The sequence below is a fragment of the Acinonyx jubatus genome, chromosome D2 (assembly GCF_027475565.1).
Source record: "Acinonyx jubatus isolate Ajub_Pintada_27869175 chromosome D2, VMU_Ajub_asm_v1.0, whole genome shotgun sequence".
NCBI lineage: Eukaryota > Metazoa > Chordata > Mammalia > Carnivora > Felidae > Acinonyx > Acinonyx jubatus.
The window spans coordinates 21,129,058-21,156,208 of NC_069393.1; the positions used below are offsets into that span (position 1 = coordinate 21,129,058).

The 27,151-nt window shown below is 39.0% G+C and overlaps 1 protein-coding gene across 4 annotated transcripts in view; it reads right to left on the minus strand.

Annotated features, from left to right (window-relative positions):
• Positions 1–27,151, minus strand: part of ANK3 (ankyrin 3) — a 679,804-nt gene that overhangs the window by 170,259 nt on the left and 482,394 nt on the right. For all 4 annotated transcript variants that reach the window (XM_053207647.1, XM_053207648.1, XM_027062065.2 and 1 more), the window contains 2 exons: positions 22,778–22,876; positions 2,020–2,118 (listed from right to left, as the gene is read on the minus strand). In XM_053207647.1, coding sequence (XP_053063622.1) covers positions 2,020–2,118; positions 22,778–22,876 — 198 coding nt within the window. The remainder of the gene's footprint in view (positions 1–2,019; positions 2,119–22,777; positions 22,877–27,151) is intronic.

Below are 27,151 nucleotides of genomic sequence, written 5' to 3' on the forward strand. Positions count from 1 at the left end.
CTATGTGGGAACCACTATGTAAATATTTGTTATTATTATGATTAAAGTATGCATGGAGGATCAGGAGAATGTAGTCCCCTTTCCTTTTCTTACTCTGAATGTGTTCACACAGGTATACACTGCAAAAGATTGGAGGAGTCATCTCTCAAAAAAATTGAACTTCCCAGAAAAAAGGGCAACTGATTGTGACATCAGGGGACCCTTTCCAGCCCATCACCACCTGGAGTCCTGACTACACTCGCACAGAGCTTCCACTCAAATGTTAGTGCCTGACACTTATGGTCAGGGACAGACATTTGTGAGGAAACCCCCAACATGAAATAGAGGACCAAAGCCAACAAAGTGAAGAGAAAATATGAGGAATTGGGGGCAGAAGAGAGGCAGAAAAAAATTAAAAGAAATTTATCTTGAGTGTTCTCAGAAAGGTAATAGAATATGTTGCATCCATAAAACAAGAACTGGAAAACTTTAAGAAAAGAAGAAAAAAATCAAGGAAATCTCTTGTAAAGAAAGAATAGATAACGAGATGAACAAAAGGAAGAAAAGATGAGACAGCAATTTTATATTTATGCCTTATTGCTTTGATAAAGTGAAAATTAATTAAAAAAATTTTTTTAATCTTTATTTTTGAGAGAGAGACAGAGTGTGAGTAGGGGACAAGCAGAGAGAGAGAGGGAAACACAGAATTCGAAGCAGGCTCCAGGCTCTGAGCTGTCAGCACAGAGCCTGACACGGGGCCCGAACCCATGAACTGTGAGATCATGACCTGAGCCGAAGTCAGACGTTCAACCAACTGAGCTACCCGGGCACCCCGAAAATTAATTTTTAAGAGAACAAAGGGAATCAGTTGGAAAGTTTTTAGGCAGGAGGTTGACATGATCTAGTTGACAGTTTATCTGGCCACTCTGATTGCACAATGGGAGCAGGATTGGAAAACAGCGAGGCAGGAAATGTGGGACCAGTAAGGAAGCTATTACAGTTAACGATGAGGTGGCTCTGAAGACAGCAGTAGAGGTGGAAAAGATAGATACAGACTAGGTGAAAGGAAAAAGAACAAACAGAATGGCTTAGATGAGAAGCACTCAAAAGGCCATGGTATCATTGCATACAATGAAACATTGTGGCTGTTTAACTCTGTTGGGTAATATACTTCCCATGGCTCACTAATCTAAACCCTGCATTTCAAATGAGTGAAGGAATTATTCAGACCACCTTAACCATGTTCCATCTTCACTAGGGTTGTTGAGGAAACACCAGAGTGCACACAGAAGCAATATGTGTTTTTACTGTTTTGATGATATTTAGAAATTAAGGCCCTTTAAAAAGTTTAATACAGCTTCCAAAACTCACTGATTTGATTAATAAAAATAGTAGGGACTCAAGTAGTTCATATGTACCAAAATTTATTTACAAATATTCTTGTTTTTCAAATAGCACCAAAAGGTTTTACCATAAAAATCCAGAAGACATTTTGCAAAACACTATTTGTTGGGCAGTCACGATGCATTCATTTTGGATATGTCAACTTCCCCAAAGTCCCAAGCAAGATGCAATCTTTCCAAAGTTTCTAGCCTTTATCAGTTAAATGCTATCCTCTTCAATAATCTGTAAACTCTCAAGAAATAAACTAAGGTGTTGGAGAAAGAGAGCCAGCACCCAGACTTTAGAGACTATAGATCTTGTATTTTCTTTCCCCAATAAGCAGTCACTGCTGAACTATGCAAATATTGGATAAAATCAAGCAGTCAGTGTTCTTGAAACAAAGCAAAAACAAAAGCAACACACACACACACACACACACACACACACAAATGACTTTGTGGTACAGTGCATTCTAGCAGAAGGCTTCTTAAACCCAAACTTATTTTGAGGTTCTCTAAAGATTTGGTAAACTAGCCTACCTTAATTGCTAAATGGGAATATCATTTTTCTACATGACTCACAAGGCTACATTAAAGAAGCAGTAAAAGGATGTAAAGCTACTTATAGTCAGCGTCCAAGAACTTGGGAAGAAATTACCTTGGTTTTTGAAAGAATGGGGGCAGCTCGATCAAGCAGCATTTCTACCACCTGCTCATGGCCACTCCGTGCTCCACAATGCAGGGGCGTCAGACCATCCTGTTAAACAGAGGAAACATCTTGAGTTAGATTCAGTGGGAAAGTCTGTAAATGCAGTGTATTTCTTCAGGATCCAGCACAGCATCCACATGCTGTGGACCTGTGACCTTCAAACATTTATTCACATATCTCAGTTTCATATTTTTAACTAGGAACTAAATTTTTCATAAGTTTAAGTAGTTGTAAAGTATGTAATTTCTCACATATTAGAATACTCACAGTTAAAAACAGAATTGTTCCACTACTCTTCTTATATCCAATGGAACTGAAACACCATATGTAATTTGATATCCAAAGTTAAAAAAATATAAAAACAACCTTTTAAAATAGGAATTTGTAATAGGAATTTGACATTGGTCCTCTTCCCTCTTGCATTTCTATTTCCATTTAATTTCTTCCACATGGTTTTATCTTAATATAATATAATTTTGTGCTTGAGTATTTTTAATAAGTTACCATATCATATCTCTTTGCTGTGAAAATATGTAAGTTAAATTTTGAAAAGGTTAAAGATTTCCTGAGAATATAAGTCTTTCAAGCACTAAAGTAAATCTCCTAATTGGAGTTATTAAAATTATTCAAACACAATTGGTAAAAATTGCAAAAACATAATATAAACTTTATGATTATTAAATAAAAGCAACAATTAATTAAAATTCCCCTCTTAATGAGATGTATGTTCTCAAAAACTAGTTCATGTGTCTGCTAATGAATATTAGCTATTGCTGGAATGAGACAGAGTCAGCATCAACACTATCTTGTTTTTTTTAAAGTCAAATGCAGTCTTTTTAAATTTTTTATATATTTAAAAAATTCTAGCATAGTTATCATACAGTGTTATATTAGTTTCAGGTGTACAATATAGTGATTTGACAATTCTATACATTACTCAGTGTTCATCATGATAAATGTACTAGTAATCCCCTTTATATTTCATCCACAATCCTCCCCTCCGGTGACTGTCAGTTTGTTCTCCATAGTTAAGAGTCTATTTTTTGGTTGGCTTATCTCTTTCTTTGTTCCTTTGTTTCATTTCTTAAATTCCACATATCAGTGAAATCATTTGGTATTTGTCTTTCTCTGACTGACTTATTTCACTTAGCATTGTACCCTCTAGATTCTTCCATGTTGTTGCAAATGGCAAGACTTCATTTTTTATGGCTGCCTAATATTCCAGTGTGTGTGTGTGTGTGTGTGTGTGTGTGTGTGTGTGTGTATACACATATTACATCTTCTTTATCTATTCATCTATCGATGGACACTTGGGCTGTTTCCATAACCTGGCTATTGTAAATAATGCTGCTATAAACATAGGGGTGCATATATTTTTCCAATTAGTGTTTTCATATTCTTTGGGTAAATACTCAGTAGTGGAATGACTAGATGATATGGTAGTTCCATTTTTAATTTTTGAGGAACCTCCCTACTGTTTTTGGCAGTGGCTGCACCAGTTTGCATTCTCACCAACAGTGCATGAGGGTTTATTTTTCTCCATATCTTCACCAATACTGTTTCTTGTGTTTTTGATTCTAGCCATTATGACAGGTGTGAAGTGATATCTCACAATGTTTTTGATTTGCATTTCCCAGATGATCAGTGATGTTGAGCATCTTTTCATGTGTCTGTTGGCTATCTGGATGTCTTCTTTGGAAAAATGTCTGTTCATGTCTTTTGCCCATTTTTAATCAGATTATTTGTTTTTTGGGTTGAGGTATAAGGTCTTTATATATTTTGTATACTAACCTTTTATCAGATATGCCATTTGCAAATATCTTCTCCCATCCTGTCAGCTGTCTTTTAGTTTTCTTGTTTCCTTTTCTGTGCAGAAGGTTGTTATTTTGATGTAGTCCCAACAGTTTATTTTTGCTTTTGTTTCCCTTGCCTCAGGAGATGTATCTAGGAAAATGTTGCTATGGCCGATGTCAGAGAAATTATTGCCTGTGCTCCTTTCCAGGATTTTTATGGCTTCAGGTCCCACATTTAGGTCCTTAATTTTTTAGCTTATTTTTGTGGTCCAGGTTCATTCCTTTGCTGTCCAGTTTTTCCAACAGGTTAAGAAAGTGGTCTAGGTTCACTCCTTTGCTTTCCAGTTTTTCCAACACCATTTGTTGAAGAGACTTTTTCCCATTGCATATTCTTGCCTCCTTTATTGAAGATTAATTGACCATATAATCATGGATTTATTTCTGGGCTCTCTGCTCTGTTCCATTGATCTATGTATCTGTTTTGGTGCCAGAACCATACTGTTTTGATTACTACAACTTTGAAGGATATCTTGAAATCTGAGATTGTTTTTTTCATTTTCAAGATTGCTTTGGCTATTTGAGGTCTTTTGTGGTTCCATACAAATGTTAGGATTGACTCTTCTAATTCTGTGAAAAATGTTGTTGGCATTTTGTAGGGATTGCATTCAATCTGTAGATTGCTTTGGGTAGTATGGGCAGTTTAACAATATTGGTTCTTTCAATCTAAGAGCACAGAACATCTTTCCATTTGTTTGTGTTGTCTTCAATTTCTTTCACTGGTGTTTTACAATTTTCACAGTATAGATCTTTCTCTGTCTTGGTTAAGTTTATTGCTTAGGTAATTTTATTATTTTTGGTACAAACACTATCCCATTTTTTTTTTTTTTGAGAGATCGCATGAGTGGGGGAGAGGGGCAGAGGGAGAGAGAGAGAATCCCAAGAAGGCAGCATGCTCAGTGCAGAGCCCAATGCAGAGCTTGGTCCCATGACCATGAGACCCCTGGACCTGAGCCAAAAGCAAGAGTCAGATGCTTGATCTAGTGAGCTACCCAATTTTTGTTTTTATAAATGTTAGTGCTGAGACATCTTGTCTGCACAAATAAGAAGATGGATTTTTGTTAAAGCAGTGTCAACTAATAATTTTTTAAACTCTGGAATTACATGCCAAAATCACCTAATAATATTTTACCAAAGATTTTTTTCAATGATGCATCCTAAGGCAACTCCACTAGCTCCTTCATTTTTGTTGGCAGCAGCAGGATTTCCAATCATCCAATGAGCAGACAAATTTGTTGTTCAATCATTAGAGTCATACAGTTGTTAACATGACACGGATATTCTGAATTCTTCCCCTTGCTCTGTTCTGTCCCCTCTTCTCTTCAAGTTTTGCACCCCGGGGGCCAGGTGTGTGAGAGTGACTTAGGTCATCCTTTTGTGCTAGGAGACAAGGACTATTTTACCACAGGCTAGGTGGGAAAGGAGAATTAGGAGTTAAGGAGTAGAAAATAATTCACTTAAAGCTATCTAAGTGGCCCCAAACTCTATGGAGAAGTTTTCCCCAGCTTGAGGATTCCTGTGGTTGACAAAGCCTACCCTAAGGACAGTCACATTTTAAGATACATTAAAATGTTATCAGTGTATTCAAATCACTTCCCAGATTGTGTGAGCAGATCTTGAAAATAACCCTAATTATCCTAATGTATAATCAGTAAGGTACAATCCTATTTCTAACCTATTAGCCACATCTCAGAATTAAAATCCCTTAAAAATGAAATTTGAATCACAAGCTCATTTGATCATGCTGTGAGCATATTTAAATATTCTGCCTCTTATGCTGATTTGAAACATTTGCTCTCATAAACCAAAGTAAAGCAGTGTATAGATTTTCAAGTGGGAAATAGCATTTTTCTAATAAAATAGAATAAAATAAAATCTGAAAACATTAAAAAAAACACCATGAAGTCCAAGTGTCTTCCCAATAATATAAAACCTATAAATATCTGAAGGGGAACTAATAATCACACCCACCTTCTGCCACACACACAAAAACACACCACACAGGTCCTGTCATAACGTGATTGTCTTTTACGGACTGAAAGGTCAAATTTGTTTCTTTTATTTTCTCATAAGTAGACTCTAAGATGTAAGAGGTGACAGAATGTGTGCAGACATGTTCAAACCATGCTCACACAGAAAAAAAAGTATTTACTTTAGCCCAACTCATTTATCCATGAAAATTATCTTACCCAAAGCAAATTGCTACATACTGAATGCAAAGTGGCTAAGAGCAAAATCTACCTCAATCCTTTGAAACATACTGTCCTTTACAGATTTACATTTTTGCTGATTTCATTTTTCAATAAAAGCTTTAATTATGGAAAATTTCAAACCTATTTTGGACTAAAGCAGACTGAATAGTATAATGAGTCTCTCTAGGTGTCTGGTGCTCAGCCTCAGCTGTCATCTCCTGATCAATCTTGATTCATCCATATCCTGACCTTTTCTCCTTTCTTATATTATTTTGAAACAAATCCAAGATATTATATCATTTTATCCTCACGATTACCCCTATACGAAAGGTATAATATTCATTTGATAAATGAAGATTCTTTACTTCTCCAAGCCTGCACAGGCTGAACGCAGATCTTGGCCAGACTGTGCAGGACAGTCAAGACATGACTTAGGAGGAGTTACTAAGACAAAGCCCCTCTTTTCAAACTTTCAGCCATCCTGAGCCTTCTTTTATCTTCATTCTGCAGCTGCTGCCTCTGATCTCTGGTGTTTACTTATTAAACACTCATAGACTTTAGAGACTCAGCTAGGGAAGGTGATTTTTTCATCAGTGCAAGAGCTGTGAAGTGCTATTGTTACTGCCATTGTTCTTCTCATCACCTGGTTTCAATGATAAAGTCAGGGGGCTCCCCAGGGTAAGATCTTCAGTTCCTAGCTAACTGCAAAGAGCTACCTGAAGCATAGCTCTCTTGACTGCAGTTTCACTTGCAGTATTTTTAACATTGATTGCAAGTTGGGCTGACTCCTTTGGATCTGCTGTACATTTGCTCTGAAACTTTTCAAAAGCGCATGACTTCAAACAGCCAGAATTCCGGCAGGAGAGACGGCTCATCAGGAAGCTGTACAAGATGTCACGGCTGCCTGGCTGTACAGGCAGTGCCAGCCTGGCTGCTGGGACATTCACAGGTCAGTGGAAAACTAGTGCCTAGAGTTAATGTAAGGTCTTTAATTAGTGTCACATCTTTTATAGTCACAAAGAAGATAGGATCAGCTGACCCACAGCCAGACTGGAAAGTGTCTGCCATGTACTGATTCACACTTAGTTCAGTTTAAAAAAAAAAGAGGACAATTAGCCAGCACAGACTTTACTTAATACCTGCATTTGGACAAAACATAATATGTAAATTTCAAACTGGTTTCTTTTGCTTTGAAATGGGTGAGGCTTATCATTCACTTTCCTGAAGCACTGTTCTGATTATGAAACGCTACGTGGCCTTCAATAACCACTCGGTCCTCAGCCAAGCCTCAGTTTCTCAGATCAGCATTGGTGGTCTTCCACCAGCAGTCTCTGCTACACTGGGCCTTCCCCGATGCCCCTCCCTTCTCCCCCAGCTCGCAAGCCATTCGCAGCTCTTCGTGTTCCGGTCTCTCTGCTCTGCCCACACAGGGTACCAGGAAGGAGTTCCCTTTCCATTTTCTCCAAGATCCAAATTTGTACTGTTTTAAAGTCCTACGTTTCTTAGAAGACTTTTCCATAACTAGACATAACCACTGTACTTTCAGGACATCTGCCTTGTTTTATCTGCACTTCGCCTGGGGAAGCTTCTCTAACTTTCCACCGGGTATCTTAGTCATTTGTGAGCAGGCGTCATCATTTCAGCTAGGCTGGTTCTGAGGACAAGGTCACTAGCTTAAGGGATATTTGAATCTCACAGAGAAGATAACTCAGCACTGTATCCATGAAAGTTGCAGATGAGTAAATGAAGGAATGGAGTGAGCAAATGAGTGGGCTTGGGGGCTAGTCCTTTAAAAATGTTTTCTAGTTAGTTGGTTAAAAATTCTTTTTGTTAAGAGCAGACTCATTTTATCCTTCAGAAGTGCTCTAATGTCTTTCTTTCCAGAAAAATAAAATTCCCCATAAATAAGTGATTTGAAGAACATGACCAGTCTTTTTAGCTCTCAGAATAAGAAAAATATTAGGGGATTTATTCTAAATAAGATATTTTCCTTTTATTTGAATACCAGGAGCTGAAAAAAGAGAACTATTGTGAGCACTGTGGTTTGGAACACAGCAGTGAACTGGTCTACTCCTCTCCCTAAAACTAGAGCAATGCTTTTTCCAATACAAAAATGAGGATTCTAACCTGCTCCCAAACCCTAGAAATTTATAGCTGATATACAGGGTCACTTAGACTGGGTCCAGTACCAAAAAGCATTTCTTCAGCTGCATACAACAGTGTCAACTTCCAGTTGGAAAATGCTTGACAAAGGCAATTGCTGGGGCTCAGGGGAGGCTGCCTCAAGAATGGCAGCATATGCACTTGGACGGGAGAGAAGGAGAGAGGGATGCTGAGTTGCCATAGTAACAGTATGGGAGGGAAATGAAATTGCACAGGGTTGGTAGTTTTTTTCCAATTCCCCTGATTTTTAAAGCACTGACATAATGAACAAGTATTCCCTTGGGCAGAATTCTGAAGCAAAGCCAACTGGCTAGTCCAGATCTCATATTTCATTTCAATGACAGTAATCTTATTACTGAGGTGGGAAACTGTACTTTACTGGCTGGACAAAATGCTCTCTTGTGTTAGCCTAAGAGCAAAACCTAGCACACTCGAAGGTCAAAAAGGCTTGCTTTCAGGTCCTATTCGGCTGAAAAGCATGGAACAGGACATTAAGGCATCAGACCTAAGAATACGGAACCCAGAATATGTTCTTAACATGTTGAATTTGCTCACAGCCAATACTGAAAAGAGACAAATTCATGACTTGGGAAATACTTTCAAAAACAGACATTTATTTTATTTGTATTCTGTAGCAGAAAAACCCTCTAAGCAAAAAATCTCACTCTAGAGATGGAAAAGGAAGCCAAGCAGAGAGAATCCAATGGATATATACTCTTTTCCTATATCATGGATGTGAAACAGGATGTGATACTTAATTCAAAACTGAAAACAATAAAAGAAAAAGCCAGTAGTGCTCAGGAAAGAAGAGTTAATAATACAGCTAGAGATAAATAAGGGGGCCCCACCTGCAGCCCAACAGTACTGCTAGTCTCATATCTGTGTTTTTTACCAAAAATTCTGACTGTATCCTCATTTTGTGCACACGAGGCAGTTGTAGAGTTGGCATAGGAGGGTGTGAGATAACATTTTTTGAAACCCCTCTGTGGTTACAGGCGCTTTATATTTGTGATCTTATTGAATCTTTACAACTCATGAGAAAGGCATTACAACTTCCATTATAGATGAGAAAGCTGCTCCAGAAGAGGAATGTACCTGCTCAAGGTCACATGCAAGCAAATGGCTGGAATCGGAATTTATACTTAGGCTTGCCTCCATCTGAGGGATCGGATTCCTTCTGGAAAACAATCTCCTTTTAAGATCTAGAGTTCATTTCTGCCATTCACGTATAGGAGAGAGAAATATCTCTTTCTACTTCCCTTTCTTGCTACCCTGGTCATACATTCTATGTGTTTAAAACTAAAGTAAGGCAAAATCCTTGTATTGTTCTCTCTGCTTAAAAAACCATGGCTTTCTCTCTGACCCTGGAACACACCCTTATGCTATTTGTTGTGTATTTGTCCACTGTTCTTTGTGGGTTTTTTGTCCCTCCTTTTTGTCTTCTTTTGGGTCGAGCATTTTCTAATCACCAAATCATCACATATATCAGTGGCTATCTCCTCCTTTGGCTTTTTTTGGGGGGGGTTGGGGGGGGAGCACAAGTAGGGGAGAGGGGCAGAGAGAGAGAGAGAGAGAGAGAGAGAGAGAATATCCCAAGCAGGTTCCCCACTCAGTGCAGTCTGACATGGGCTTGATCCCACGACCCTGGGATCACAACTCAAGCTGAAATCAAGAGTCAGATACTCAACTGACTGAGCCACCCTGGCACCCCCTCCTTCTTTGGCTTTTTAACTAAATCTCCTTTTTCTTTTGTTTTCCTTTTAGTGGTTGCCCTAAACATTATAATATGTATCCTTAATTTATCAGTCTAAATAATATTATATTATTAATCATATATCACAGAGTAATATTATATAATACATATTATATTATTAATTATATATCATAGAGTAATATTACATATGATGTATTATATATATAACTTCATGTGTAATATGAAATTCTATAATATAATTCCATTTACACTGTTAGTTTTACCTTTTGTGCTATAAATATCATATATTTAACTTTTACATGTATTACAAGCCTCATAATAAATTGATATTTTTATTAATCAAACTTTAAAGAATTTCTAAAAAGAAAAAGTGTTCTTTATAGCAATCTGCTTCTAATTTTTCTCTCCTTTATTTAGATCCACATTTCCATATGGTATTATTTCCCTTCAGAATACTAATGAACTTCCTTTAGTATTTCTTTTAGTGTGGGTTTGATGGTAACACTTCATCTCAATTTTTGCTTATCTGAAACTATATTTTGCTTTTATTATCAATTTGTGTTCACTGGATATAAGTTCTCGATTCACAGAAAGTTTTCAGTTAGCATCTTAAAGAATGTTCCATTGTTTCTGGCCTCCAGTGTTTCTGGTAAGAAGTTAGATCACAGTCTTTTTTCTATTTATAATGCATCTTCTCCTTTGGCTGTGTAAACATTTTTTTTTCTATCTTTGCCATTTATCAGCTTCACCACTATGTACCTCTGTGTGGTTTTCTTTGTATTTACCCTCCTTGGGGTGTTCTAAGTCTCCTGGGTCTAGGATTTGTGGTTTGTGATTGAATTTGAAAATAAATATATACATCATTTTTGTTCCATTCTCTTTCTCCTCTGCTTCTTGGACCACACTGTAAGTGTTTAGTCAGCTTGCTAGTATTCCACAGGTTGCTGACATCGTGTCAAATTGATTTTTAATCTTTTTGTTTTCTGTTCTTCAGTTTGGATGATTTTTATAACTTGTCTTCAAGTTCACCAATTCTTTCTTCCTTTGTATTCAATCTGTTCTTTATCCCATCCAGTGAATGTTTTTTTAAAATTTCAGATATTGCGTTTTTTAGTTCTAAGATTTCTATTTTTTTAAGATTTCCTATTTCTCCTGAAAAATTTTGCCTTACTCACTATATCTGTCTTTTCATTCAGATATTTAACATATTAATTATAGTTATTTTAAAGTCTATTAATTCTAACATCTGAGTCACCTATGGGTCTGTTTTTATTACTTAACTTTTCTTTTGACAGCAAGTCAGATTTTCTCATTTCCTTTCATGTATACTAGTGATTTTTAAATCAAATATAAAATTTAAATTAAATACTGGATATTGTGAATAATGTGCTATAAAGACTCTAGTCTTATAGGGACTTGTTTTAGGCTTTCAATAGCAGGTCTGTTTTAGAATCGTCCTTATTCCAAGAGTAATCCCTTTAGTCCTGGGACATAGTCATAACTTCTAAGATGTAGTCCTTGTAGTATTAATAAAAAGCCAAAGATATTTGCCAAGTCTCCTTGATGTGGTGTTCTATTTTCCTTGCAGCAAGCACTGCTGAACTTCCTTCTCAGCTTTTAATTTTTTACCTGTTATTTCCCTCTGCTCTCCTTGTAGTTTCATACCATCCCCCTCCACTTCCCACCTCCACACACATAGTTCATTGCTTATTCAAGGATTGTGGGGAGTGTATATGTTTGTAGATTGACTTCAGCACTTCCTTTGTGGTTCCCTTCTATCAGTGATTCCTCCCTGAATATCCAGCCACCATTACAGCCTCAAACTTGATCCTCTGACCTCAAGACAATAAAATTGTGACTTTCTCAATCAACTGTATCCAGTACCTGCCATAAAAATATAGATCTCATCTTGTGTTATTTAGTTCTTTCAAAAGTTGAATTCACTCCAATTTATGCCAATTTTCGATTATTTTTCAGTGCCTACAAACAAGTTTTCAAAAACTATTTTTCCGGGGTTTATGATTTTTAAAAAAAATTTTTTTTCAACGTTTATTTATTTTTGGGACAGAGAGAGACAGAGCATGAATGGGCGAGAGGCAGAGAGAGAGGGAGACACAGAATCGGAAACAGGCTCCAGGCTCTGAGCCATCAGCCCAGAGCCCGACGCGGGGCTCGAACTCACGGACCGCGAGATGGTGACCTGGCTGAAGTCGGACGCTTAACTGACTGCGCCACCCAGGTGCCCCCCGGGGTTTATGATTTTTATCGGCAGGATGCTTAGTTCATTGTAAGCTACTCCATTGTTCCTTGAAGCCAAAACTCTAACACAGCTGAGTAAAAAACATGAATATGTGACTTCTACACACTACACCATCATAGTTTTTGTTTCTATCAAAACTATTTATTTAAAACATTTATTAAAAACATAGTATTTGTTTCTATCATATACTGTTTTAGGAATGTTCCTTCTATAAATAGATGATAATTTCTAAATTTTCAGTAGGTAGAAACTGAATAACCTATTATAAAATATGATTTTAAATGTATAAAGGTGCTTTTTATATAGTTCTTAGAAAATCTTACATGGAAAAAATTCAAATTAAGCTTCACAATGTAAAAAAAACAGTAATGATGTATTTACTTATTGTATCTTTCCTTTGGCAAGGAGGATAATTAAAGATGCTTATAGTTGATAACTGCAGAGTACTTGTGTGCCTAATGGATGTAGAATTTTTTAAAAGAAGTAGGGAGTGAGCATTACCAACATACATCACAAGAAAATAGGAGGAAGAGTAAAGTAGTTTCTGGGCACGAGCACTTAGAACCACATAGCAATTAACTAAAATAACTGCTGTCCTGAGCCTGCTTCACAGATTCTTCAGGAGAACCAGGATTAGTAGCACACAAAATTTATCTGATACTTTTAGATCTCTACTTGGTAAGGGAAATGAGATCTCCAATATGTTGTAAAATCACTAGGACAGAGAGAGAGGGAGGGAGGGAGAGAGAGAGAGAGAGAAAGGGAGAAAGAAAGAGATAAGATGTTCTTATGTTCTCAGAACTCTTTGCAACTCTCAAAAGCATTCTTTCCTTCAAAGAGATTTTCATGTTTTGAACGCTAAGGGCATGTCATAATTACTTGTACTTTCTTTTTTTATATTAATACTTAATTTTTTTAGAGTGGTTTAAGGTTAACAGCAAAATTTAGGGGAAGGTGCCCTGCCCTTCTTAGAATCCAAATAAATACTTTCAATTAACTTTTAATATCTGTTACATAAAAATTAAAAATGAATCTATTTTTGAATGACATATTTTCAAATTAGTCTTGATTAATGTAGAAACCCAGAGCAGTTTGCATTATTTCAAGTGCTCTTGTCAACATGTCTATGTTAGAACTGTAAGGAGGAAATATTGTATTAGAATTTTCCATTTGATAGGGACTATCTTATGACTATAAAATATTTAATATTTACTTTAAGGATTTATTTTTAGCCAGGCAATACACTTCTGGAAATATAATAGAAAGCAAAAGTCAATACCAATATTTCTTTTTTCTTTGTATTTAACCTCAGAAATAATAACCAGTTGCATTTCTGGGAAAAGACAGGCTAAAATTACAGGGCATCCAAATGTCCCCTGATACCTTCCCAGAATAATAAGAATTTAACAACTGACAGATTTGAGGTGTTCTGAAAACGCTTTATCTACTTGCACACAAATATCTCTTCGTTCTTCTGAATCAATTGGAAGCCATTAACTTCAGGGAGCAAAATTACATTACCACAGGATCAGTATAAAGTCAAGAAAATTAAGACCTTTTGGCAAATTTAACCTTCAAGAGTGTAGCTTTCATTTCTATATATTCAGCAAATACATATTTAACATCTGGCATGTGCCAGAAAGCATGCTAAGTGCTACAGATACCAAGATGAATGTGTGCATCTGAGTGGCAAGGTGTGGCTCGGATATGATGTGGTGGTAATGAGATTACATGTGGATCTGGGTAGTGGCACCTTGCTAGGAAAACTGGAAGCTGGGAGAGGCATGATTAGAGCCGCATTCTGGGAATCAGAGTATTGGTATTACTGACTCTACCTGGAACCCTTCCATCTTCTCTGAAGCACTAAATACAAGCACAGCTGCCTTTATTATTGGGTAGAGAAGAGCCAGTGAAAAGAGAGAACTCAGAAGATGCCACAAAGTCTTAAAATGGTTCTGATTAGGGTCCATATTGAGCTTTTGATTTGGCTGTGAACTGATGCAAAGGAAAAGGAAAATGACAAGAGACCATCCATTGCAAAGTATCTTCCTTCAAGAAGTACACATGCTTGCTTTGCTGAGATCGAGAGTTAAATGGGGGAAAAAAACCAAACCAAAAAACCCATCAGGCTACCACAAATAGCCATTCTTACAAAACATTTTAGTCTATAAATAAAGTCATTAAAATTTTGTTGGAAAAAAGTGAGCAAATTTCAAAACTTATTTTAAAATTAGGATCTACATATAGACCAGACTGAAGAATCTGCCTTGATATATGTTTATATCTCAGCACATTTGCCACCGTTATCACAGAGATAACTCTACATACTTACTCTTGTTTATTCTGCAGGAGAATATACAACAAGCCAGTTGATATTAGATAGCATCACAGGACTGGGAAAATAGGACAACCTTTCTTGAAATGAACTAGATAGAAAAAGGACCACAGGTTTTGTGTTTCATCAGATCCTAGCTAAACACTTTTCAGAACACCATTCAAGAGGCTTCTGCCTCTTGCCCCCTGAGCCCTAACTTGGCTGAGATAAAATTGACATGGAACATTGTAGAAATTTAGGTTATACCATGTGATGATCTGGTATACATATATATTGTGAAATACTTACCACAATAACGTTAATTAACACATTCTTCACCTCACATGAATTTTGCAGATGTCATGGTCAAAATATTAAAGGTCTACTTTCATAGCAACTTTTGAATATACAATACAGAATTGTTAGCTATAGTCAACAAGTAATTTATTTTTAAACAATTTTTTCTAATGTTTATTTATTTTTGAGAGTGAGAGAGACAGAGTGCAAGCCAGAGAGGGGCAGAGAGAGGGAGATGCAGAATCCGAAGCAGGCTCCAGGCTCTCAGCTGTCAGCACAGAGCCTGATGTGGGGCTTAAACTCGCAAACTGTGAGATCATGACCTGAGCCAAAGTCAGAAGCTTAACCAACTGAGCCACCCAGGTGCCCCCACCAAGTAAACTTTAGATACCTGAACGTATTCATCTTATAACTGGTAGTCTGTACTCTCTGACTAAATCTCCCCATTTCCTCTACCTCTCAGCCTCTGGCAACCACCTTTCTGTTTCTATGAGTGTGATGTTTTATCATTGTATTTTATTTATTATTTTTTAAATGTTTATTCATTTTTGAGAGAGAGAGAGCATGTGTGCACAAGTGGGGGAGGGCCAGAGAGAGAGGGGGACAGAGGATCTGAAGCGGGCCTCACGCTGACAGCAGAGTGCCCAAGGCAGGGCTTGAACTTGTGAAGCACGAAGATCATGACCTGCGCCGAAGTTGGAGCTTAACCGCCTGAGCCACCCAGGTGCCCCAGGTGTGATGTTTTTAGATTCTACATCTGAGTTATGACATGTGGTATTTGTCTTTCTCTGTCTGACTTATTTCACCTTGGATAATGGCCTCAAAGTCTATTCATGTTGTTGCAAGTGGCAGGATTTGCTTTTATGTTTATGGCTGAATAATAGTTCACATATTGCAAATGCAGTTTAAATGCTGTATTGAAGCTTTATTGATTACTCAATAGAACTGGGGATTGTCTTTTCATAAAACCAGTGGGTTCTTTTTAATATATATTTTTTAAAAGACTTCAGTTTCTATTCTCTAGGGGCACCTGGTTCTTTGTTTAGTTTCTTCCCCCTACTGACCCTTACAACTCTTCAGATTTGGGGGTGGTGTCACTTCTAGGTCCTCAGTAAGTTTCTCTTCTCTTTCTGGGACTCAATGATGGATGGACTGTTTTCACTTAACGATGCCCCTTTAGTCCTGCAGGTCTTCTTCATGAATTTTTCATCCTTTCTCTTTTGCTCCTCTGACTAGATAATTTCAAGTGTTCTTGCTTCTGCTTGGCCCGGTCTGCTGTTGAAGCTGTCTATTGAGTTCTTCAGTTCCATCACTGTCTTCTTTAGCTCCAAATTTGTGCTTGGTTCTCTTTTTATATTTTCTATCTCTTTGCTGAACTTTTCATTTTGTTTTTATATTTTCCCCCTAATTTGTTAAATTGTTTTTCTGTTTTCTTGCAGCTCTCGGAGCATCTTTAGAACAATTATTTTGAATCCTTTATTAGTCTTAATCAACCGAGTCACCCAGGTGCCCCTGGGTGTGATGTTTTTAGGTCACTGGTATCTCCAGTTCTTTGAGGTCAATTACTGGAAGCTCACTATGCTCCCTTGGTGGTTTCTTTGATTCTTCAAGATCCCTATAGTCGTGCATATTTAAAGTCTGCAGATTTAAATAACCACTCACTTCTTCCATACTTTATGGGTTGACCTCAGTATGGAAAGACTTTCACTTGTGCACAGGGGCACGCTGGAATGTGCTGTAACCCCAGGTCTAGTGGTACAGAGGGCCAAATACAGGGGTGTGTGGTGGTTTGGGTCCAAGAGGTATATGATGTCTTATCTGTTCAGGTCACTCGGGTGCACGGCATTGACAACTGTGCAGTTCTTGGTGAGCACTGTGGGAGGTGGTCTGAGTCCTCAGCAGCACCTCCAGGGCCAGTGGCTGGTGACGTGGGCAGGTGGTGGTGGTGGCTGGAGCTGGTGGTATGTACACAGCTGTAGGGTGGTCCCCTACATAGTGGTGGGGGCCGGTCTCACACATACACAAAGCGGTGGGGGTCAGAGCCAGTTGTAAAGGTGTGGGCCAGCTGCAGGTGTACAGGCAGCTGTGGGCGCCATGGCTGTCTGTGTGTATTGCTGCGGCTGTGGGGCCTCACCGTGGGCACACAGCAGCGGAGGCTGGTGTTGGGAGTCAGGCAAGGGGCGTGCAGGAACACAGCTTGAAAGACCAGCTTCAGGTGAGCCCAGTGGTGCAGGTCAGTGACATGAGACAGGATCGGATCTGGCCTTCAAATGGCTGTGGGGGCTCTGCTCTTCGTGTGTACTCCTGTGGCTGCAGTCTCCTGGGGGTGTGTGCCAAGCCTTGGGAGGCTGGTAAGGATGGTCTGGTTGGGGCATACAGGTGCACAGCTAGAAGGTTACCTGACATGTGCTAAGAGTGAAGGCCAGTGACTGGTGACAGAGCCAGATTCAGATCCATGGACTGCTATGAAGGCCCTGGCTTGTGGGTGTGCCCTTCCATGCCACAGGATCTGCCATAGGTGTGTGGGTAGCAGTAGAGGGTCTGGCCAGTGGTGTGCAAATGCACAGCTGGAAGGGCTAGCCCCAAGTGCGTACACAGTCGTGGGGGCAGCACAGGGTCTAGGCTGGCTTCTTACACTTGTGCAGACACAGAGGGCTGGGCTGGCTGCTGGTGTGGACCCTTGGCTCTAGCAGCAGGGTCTGGGGGTTTGGGGGGGTGGAGGTGTAGGTAGGGAGCAGGGAGGGACTCAGGAGGCTGGAGTCTGTGAATGTGAATATTGCAGGGGCCAAACCCAATGAAGTCTTCAGGGAGTCCACAGTGGCTCTTCCGGCCATTAGTTACTTTAATAGCAAGAAAGCTGTTGAGGTCTTCTGCAAAGCAGGTGGCTGGGAACCACAGTCATTCGCACTGCATGGATGATACTGGTAGCATCTACTCTTCTTTGTTCCTTCCTATCTCTATTCATCTCAGCTTTGCCAGTCTCTGGGTCGGATGAAACTTTTTTTTTCCTTCCAAGATGTTCTTTAAATTCAAGTTAGTTAACATATAGTGTAGTGTTGGTATCAGGACTAGAATTTAGTGATTCGTCACTTACATAAAACACCCAGTGCTCATCACACCAAGTGTCTTCCTTAATGCCCCTTGCCCTTTTAGCCCATCCCCCACCCAACACCCTACCAGCAACCCTCAGTTTGTTCTCTATGTTTAAGAGTCTCTTATGGTTTGCTTCCCTCTCTCCCCCCCCATTCCCCTATGTTCATCTGTTTTGTTTCTTAAATTCCTATGAGTGAAATCATATGGTCTATGTCTTTCTCTGACTGACTTATTTTGCTAAGCATAATACACTTTAGCTCCATCCACATTGTTACAAATGGCAAGATTTCATTCTTTTTGATGGCTGAGTAATATTCCATTATAATATATATATATATATATATATATATATATATATCTTCTTTATCCATTCACCTGTCAATGGACATTTGAGCTCTCTCCATAGTTTGGCAATTGTTGGTTTTTTGTTTTTAGTTTATTTTGAGAGAGTGCGACAGAGAGTGAGCGAGTAAGCATGTGCAAGAGTTGGGGAAGGGTGTAGAAAGAAGGAGAGACAGAATATCAAGCAGGCTCCATGCTCAGTGTGGAGAGTGATGTGGGGCTCGATCCCACGATTGTGAGATCATGACCTGAACCAAAATCAAGAGTCGGATGCTCAACAGACTGAACCACCCAGGTGACCCTGGCTATTGTTGATAATGCTGCTATAAACATTAGAGTGCATGTGTCCCTTTGAATCAGTATTTTTGTATCCTTTGGATAAATATCTAGTAGTGCAGTTGCTGGGTCATAGGGTAGTTCTATTTTTAACTTTTTGAGGAAGCTCCATACTGTTTTCCAGAACGGCTACACCAGTTTGCAATCTGGTTTGCAAACTGAAGAGGGTCCTTCATACAATGTCCTGAAAGCTAGGGAAGCCAGCCACTCACTTCACTCTCCCTTTTCTGGTAAGGGAAATTCTTCCAAGCTGAGGAGTTCCCTGTTGGCAGTGAGCAGTGCCAGCCTGGGAGATTGGATGATGCAGGCAAAATGAAGCTGCTCTTCCTTCCCTTCTTTTGTAATTATTCTCAGATGGTTTTTTTTCCTTCCCCACACTGAGTTGCTGAAGATTCCTAAGAGCACTCCTGAGCTCTCCCAGAACTGCTTTTCTTTGTGGATGCTTCCAAACTCTTGTTGATCTTTGTTGGGGGTTGGAGGCTGAGCTCCCCTACTTTACCATTTTGGTAACATCAACCTGACTTATATAACCATCTTGAGTTTTACAGTGAAGCTACAATATGTGGTGTCCTTCCAAATGGGAGAGCTTGTAAAATCATCTGGAACAACTCTCTATCCATGCTGGGACAGAAACTAAGACTCAGAAGGGTGAACTTGCCTAAGGTCAAAATTTTACTTGCAAGTCACACTTAAGACTAGAGATCAGATCACTCATCACTCTCATCTTGCTTTTCTGGCTGGTAAAATCTTGCTCAAGTCCTCCTAACCTACTCTGACCATAAATCAAGTTTCTTTGCTTGAATAAAAGGGCTCTAAGAGTCTGCTTTTAAACTGAGTACTTTATTAGGTGAGCAGCACATGCAGGGAACAGAGTAAGCCAACGAGGTCCCTTGGAGTGCTGGCGCCTGAGATGTCTCCTGTCTCTAAACCGACTATTGATGTAGCAAGGTAGCCACAACAGTCCTAAGTAATTGGTAGGAGGTGGATGGGTAGATAACAATATTTATTCTCTCAAGAGTTACCAGATTGAGTAGTTAAAACTTGCATTTATGAACAATTCTGTTTTCTGTTTTTAGGCTTGGCCTCAGGGCTTTCTGACATTTTAGCTGGCCTCCTCCCTTTCACCCACACACCCAATGACTACTCAGTCATTTCAGCCAGAGAGAAGGGAGGCTTTGATGAGAAGAACACAAAATAGTTTACATATTTGGGGTATGTACTATGCTTTCTTCGATATCGTCTGCCAGGAATTCAGTCTGTGCCCAAATGCCATCCCACCCTCACCCCACTCCTTGTAGGACAACAACAGAAGTAGGACAGGCTTCTCTGTTCTCTGTGTCTGTCTCCTTCACATTCACGCGCCATTCACAGAACACAGGAGAAAACTGAATCCCAGTTACAACCGAATGGATGGTAAAAAGGAGTCTGCATCTTATTCAAAATAAGATAGGCTTTCACAACAGGGACAATGTGTTAGAGAAACCAGGTTGCCCCCTGAATTTGCACAGTATGCAAAGTTGCATACTACATTATTCCATATCTCTGATACTATTTTTTTAATGTTTATTTATTTACTTTGAGAGAGAGAAAGAGCAAGGGAGGGGCAGAGAAAGAGGGAGAGAATCCCAAGCAGGCTCCTTGCTGTCAGTGCAGAGCCTGACACAGGGCTCGATCTCACAAACCATGAGTTCTTGACCTGAGCTGAGAGTCAGACATTTAACTGACTGAGCCACTCACGTGCCCTCATATCTCTAATACTTTTATCCAGAAAGTTTTTAAGTTTTTGCCCTGGTGCCACTATCTGCCTCATAAACATGGGGTCTGAGTTCCCCATATGCCCCGTTCTCCTTTCGTTGTATCAAATACAGCAGGTAATTTTTGCATAAATGAGGTAAAGTAACTGAAAAGGAATTTTGCCAGTGATTGATTATTTCAAGAGAGGGAGAAATAAGGTAATTTCTAATCCACATACTCACTAAAACCCCAGCTGGATAACCAGGTATATCTCTTCAAGCTCCTCTTTCCTGCTTGGCTCTAGTATTCCTCATTTTTCTTCCTAAAAATCTTCCCTGTTCACAAATGATCCTTAAGCAAATGATCCTTAAGCTTTACGTTGTAATCGAGTGGCACAGCACCAATTCTGTTTTATTCCTTATGACCTCTTGAAATAGCCTATATTGGCGGAAGATCCCTGCCATTTAAAGTGACAGCTCTAGCATATTGGTAATGGCTTCTTATTACAGAATGCAAAGTCAATTCACTAGGAGCTCTATTCAATCTCCTTCCCCAGTCAGACAGTCCTCTAGGGGTCAACCTTCATCTTTCTTCACTCCTCCTCTCTAGAAAGCTGGTTTCTTTTCAGGTACATACAAATTTTCAGGGTCAGTAGTTATCAGGAAAAGGATGCCCGGGTGTCCTGCTAACTAACTACAGCTGGGCTGTTCTCGGGTCAGAGCACAGGTAGTTGACTGCCTGTCAGCTTCATGAGGGTAAGGACAGTGTCCTGCAGTCTTGCTGTATCTGCCCCACAGTAGGCCCACTCCATAATCATTTATTGCTTGAGGGAACACACACAGTGAACAATAAATGAAGTAGTAAATCAAGGAGCCACAGGAATCGAATGCAGGTTACCAGGCCAGTTTTGGAAACACGGAGATCAGGATTCTTGTGAGGAGGAAGCACGGGATTGCGGGGGCTACAATGGCAAGATAGGGAAAACCACCCCAAACCCTCAGAGAGGGGGCTGGGTATAGTGAGATCACCTCTCCGTTAGCCTCACTCTTGCTCGCATCTTGGAACAAACACAAGAAGTGTTGGACAAAATAATCCCCTGATTACAAGTTTAATGCTAACTGGACCTGTGAGTTATATAAGCAATGGCTGTGACCTCTTTCTGGTCTACTTTTTGCAACACAGTTTACAAACATTAGCTTGATCACTGCAATAACCTTCAAGGTGGCCATTAATTTTCTTTATTTTCAGAAAGAGAAATTACATGCAGAAGGTTAAACAGCCTACCTAAGTCAACTGGCTAAGGTCAGCATCTGGGATTCAAACTTGCTTCTGAGTCTCAGTTCTTTCCTCTACCCAAAAGGCATTGCACCGAATAAGCAACATGCCAAACACCTACCCAGACAGCTTTGTATTTTTTTTTTTTTGATTTCTAAATTGTGCTAAAAAACACACAAAATTTATTTCCTTAACCATTTTAAGTATATATTTCAGTAGTGTTAACTGTATTCACATTGCTATGTATAACATTTCCAGAAATTTTTCATCTTGCAGAATTGAGCCTCTATAACTTACTAAACAACACTCTCCATTTCTCTGCCCCCAAAGCCCAAGCAAACACCATTCTGCTTCTGCTTCTATGGTTTTGACTACTCTAGAAACTCCATAAAAATGGAACCATGTAGTATTATACTTTTGTGACTGTCCTCTTTCACTCAGGATAATGTCCTTAAGATTCATTCATGTTGTAGAATGATAGGATTTGCTTCCTGTTTCAGGCTTAATAATATTCCACCATCTATATACATTACATTTTGTTCATCCATCATCTGTCAATCGACATTTGTGTGGCTTCCATCTCTTGACTATTGTGAACAATGCTGTGATGAAGAGGAATGGGCAAATATTGCTTCAAGATACTGTTTTCCATACTTGGGGGTAAATACTCAGTAGTGGAATTGCCAGATGGTAGGGTAGTTCTAGTTTTCATATTTTGAGGAGCCTCCCTACCGTTTCCCAGAGTAACTGTACCACTTTACATTTGCACCAGCAGTGTACAAAAGTAGACCAATTTGTTTTTAAATAGAGTAACTGTCAGTTTTAGTATTAAACTGACCAAACAGCCCAGCCTATCAGGTCAGGTAGTGATTACATTCTTAAAAATGCAAACTCAACTAAAACTCTAGACCTTAAGCCTTAGTTTTTATAATTAAAACCATACGCCATATAAACGTGTTACAGATTTATACATGTCGATCAGCATTCCATTTTGGGACAAATACATTTAGAATCATTTTCTTGGAGGCTACAACAAATTAAGTAAAAGTGAAGCCACTGTTGAACCAGTGTGAAGGTATCAGGGGAAGATTACAATTCCTGAAAATAAGTATAAGCATGCACACAAATTGCACTTACCCTTGTTTTGGCATCGATTTTAGCTCCTCGATCAAGCAAGAGTTTTACCATATTGGCATTTCCTCTTTTTGATGCAACGTGTAAAGGCGTGATGTCATTCTGTAGAAGAACAGAAAAAAAGGACAGTTTTGGTATTTTCAGTTCAACCGAAACATTGCTTCCCCAACTCCCCCCCAACAGGTCCTCACTTTTTTATTTACTTTTTTTAACATCCATTGTGAACAGAATGCTTCCCAACATTTCTCTCTGACAGTAATTTTACTCAGTAGACTCCCCTCTCCCCCCAAAAGGGATGAATTTTAAGGAACACATTCTGAAGGTGGGTTCAAGTTTATTTCACTTAGCTGCAGTGACTGATGGATGAGATGGGGTCTTTTTTGGTTTTTTTTTTTTGTTTGTTTGTTAGTTTTGCTCTAAAATTTTGCACCGTTAAGTCAATGTGTTTTCCTCCAAATTTGTGTGATACATACTGGCTAATGTGTGGTTGACTAAGTGGCTGATTAAGTCAGCCAGACTCAGTTAAAGGAGTATGGTGCTCAGCACCATCTCTGGGTTCATATGAGCACGAGATATCAAGGAAAAACAATAGTTACGCAAAGTGGAAAATCAGTCAGTACTGTACAAAGTCACAGGACTTCCCATGCACGTGGGGCTAAAGTGTGTTTGCAGGCATCTGTCAGCAATCTCACAGAAAACTGTTTTTTTTTTTTTTTTATTATTACCATTGAGGAATAAACATATTGTTAGGACAATCTGAAATTAAAGTCATGATACTCAATACCACAGGTCTTTCCCCATGTATCTTACAGGTGTTATGATTGTTTCCAGACTGTCAGGGAAATATGTGTATGTTGTGAGAACATTCTCTATGCTGGCTCCTTATTCCTTTGTAGCAACAATATGGATTTTAGGTCCGTTGTTCACCTAAGTTAATTATATGATCAGTGAACTAGGCTCCTACGGGGTTGTATTTTTGCCATTTGATAGCAGATACAACATAATAGCTACCAGGCATTGATTATTTCCTATATGTTAGGCACTGTGCTAAACTCTACTGTCTCACTTAATTCTCATAATCCTCACAATGCCACAAAACAATCTGACTTACAATGTCCATTTCATAGATGTACAAATAGCTGGAAAAACCAGGATTCAAATTAAAATATGACTCAAGCTTATTTTTTTTTAAACACTATAATGAAAATTTTCAAACAGATACAAAGTTTGAGAGAAAGGCATGAGTTTTATGTACTCATCACTCTGGTTCAATACTTATCAACCTCTTAGGAATAGTATTTCTTCTATACTCCCTACTACTTTTTTTTCTGGAGAAGTCTGAGAGAAGGAAAAGAAAACCCTAGGCATCAAGGATTTTTTTTTAACAAATAGTCACAATACCATTATCATATTTAACAAAGTAAAAATAATTCCTTCATAACACTAAGACCCTGTCAGTGTTCAAATTCTCCCATTATGTCCAGTTAGCTCAGTAGGGTTGTTCAAATGAGAAGATCCACACCTGCATTAGGTTGAAATGTCCCTTAAGTCTTTTAATCTCCATAGGTGCCTTACTCCACCTTCTTTTTTCCATGACTACTTATTGAAAAAACTGGATAATTGATCATGTAGAATTTTCTAACTTCCATGATTTCATCCTCATGGGGTGTTATTTAACATGTTCTTTTTGCCCTGTACTTCCTATAAAGTTTTTTAAACATTATAAACTATAATGCTGTTAGCATTACATTCTCCTATCCTAACTACTCTTTCCCTCATTATTTTTAGGTGCTGAAGTATCAAATGATTCATTAAATGAAAGAAGAAGAAAGAGATCTCAGTAAACCAAATTTGCATCAGTAATGCTGGTGGGAGTACACAGGATGAATATCATTGCTCTAGACCAACGGTAGGCAAACTTCTTCTGCATCGGGCCAGATAGCAAATATTTTCAGCTTTTTAGGCAATATAAGTTCTATTGCAGCTATTCAACTCTGCCATTGTAGGGTAAAGCAGCCATACAAAATATGTAAAGAAATGGGAGTGGTTGTATTCCAATCAAATTTTATTTACAAAAACAGGGGCACCTGGTGGCTCAGTTGGTTAAGCATCTGACTTTGGTTCAGGTCATGATCTCATGGTTCATGGGTTCGAGCCCTGTGTTGGGCTCTGTGCTCACAGCTTGGAACCTAGAGCCTGCTTCAGATTCTGTGTGTCCCTCTCTCTCTGCCCCTCCCCTGAACATGCTCTGTCTTTTTTTCCTCTCTCTCTCTCAAAAATAAATAAATATTTAAAAAAAAACTTTATTTACAAAAACAGATGGTAGGCCAGATTTGACCTAGGGGCTGACCTGCTGTATACCTACCAGCTATGGCTGAAGGTTTCAACTGTGTGTAACAGTTTACAAAAGAGGAAGTAAAACTATATGCTGTACATTGTGTATGCTCTGGTCCCCTTTTGCTGGCAGAAGGACACAAACTTCCTGATGACTTTTTAATTGTCTTGCTTGTCTCCATTGTGGGTCACTCCAGTGACCCAAGCATCACAGTGGATGAATTCTTGACCTGAGACAGCAGGTGGAGGGTCAGGTTAGGTCTGTAGGAGACATGGTCTACCAGGAAGCTTACTGAGCCCAGAGTGGGATATGGTGCTAAGACCTCCTCCCTTCCCCGCAGGAGTCAGGGCTTACTTACTTGCGATTTCCCTTTAAAATTGTGCCCTTGCCTGGTTGAGAAGGACTTAATTAACCTCTATTACAAGTAGGCTAATTTTAGTGAGAAGAAGACTCTACTTCTAATTTTGCTCTCTTCCATATTCATGTACTCTCTCATACAGTGATGCATAGATGTCAAAAGTGTGCCTTGAAAGTCTAACTCCCACTTTTTTCTACACCTATCTGGCCCTTCCTAGAGGAATATTTTATATTTCTATAGCACTTGAAAAGTGTTGTAAAGGGCTTACCCTTATGTAATTTTATTTTACCTTCATGCCACTCTATTGAAATAAAATCACTAACCCTATTTGACAGATACATAAACTGCAGAATAGAATTGGTCAGTAATTTGTATATTAAAAGACAAAGAATTAGAGGCAGAATCAGAATGATAATTCGGTTTTCTAGATCCTTGTGCAGTAGTATTTTTCAGTCAGGGATCATAATGCCTCCATCTAACAACTATTGCTTCTCTCTATAAAATGGAGCTTCTGAGTAAAATACATATTTTTGTATTCCAGAATCTGGTAGTGACTGCTTCTGACAATTTGGAACAAACTGAAATGAAAGTGGTACCTTTGGGCCACTCAATGGGACATTTATATTCTGATTCATCAGATAACTAATAAAAATGTTTTATGCCCTACTATGCACAAGACTCAGTGCTGCATTTCCATTATATAAGCGAGGAACAAAATTATGGATTCCTAACATATCAAAAGAGCCTACTGGTATTAGAGATGAAAATGCTTATTTAAGAGAACCCTCATTTGCTGCTTGTGAAATGTAAATTTACACATGCTTTCTGTGATGCAATTTGGCAGTATATATGAAAAGCCTTCAAATCTAAAACCACAGACACAAGGCAGAGGTTGGCTGCCATAGTCGAAAGGGCAAGAATGTTAAGAAAGACTCAGCCCTGAGGCCCAGGCACACTCCCTAAGACTGAAGCCAAGACAGAATAAAAGAACCCTCAGTCCCAGCAGGAGCCTAGCATAGAGTAACAAGCAACAGTAGTCAGCTGCTGAGGCCAGACAGGAGCTTCGCGAGAGACATCTTCATGCTTCAGGTGTGCAGGGAGAGCTGAGGATGAAGCACCAACACCACCTAAAATTTTCTACCCCCCTCCTCACCCAGCCACCACCCTGAGCATAAGGGAGTGCAGCTCTCCTCCAGAGGAAGCTAAAGCCTGTGGTACACTCAAACAAAATGTAAACTTTTGACTAGGCTCAACCTTCCACATTTATAGCCTGACAAACATGTGCCCATATCCAAAGATACTATTTACCTTAGTCACTCCTGCATTCTGTCTAGTGGAACAGTGAGCTACAGGCATCGAAAGTTGGGGGATTTCACCAAAGATACGGGGTTTCAGTCAAATAGAAACCCTTGGTAAGAAAAACCACAATATAAGAAACAATTCCTTTGATGGGCTCATCACCAGACTTCACACAGCTGAGGAAAGCATCAGTGAACTTAAAGATATGTCAATATAAATGATCCAAACACAAAGAAAAAAAGAGCGGAAAAGAAAACCGAAACCTAAGGGATGTGGGACAGTACAAAACAAATGAGTTGAATAAGGAGAAGAGAGAAGATGGGGCAGAAGAAATACTTGAAGAGACAATGGTCAAGAATTATCTCAAAATAATGAAATGCATGAA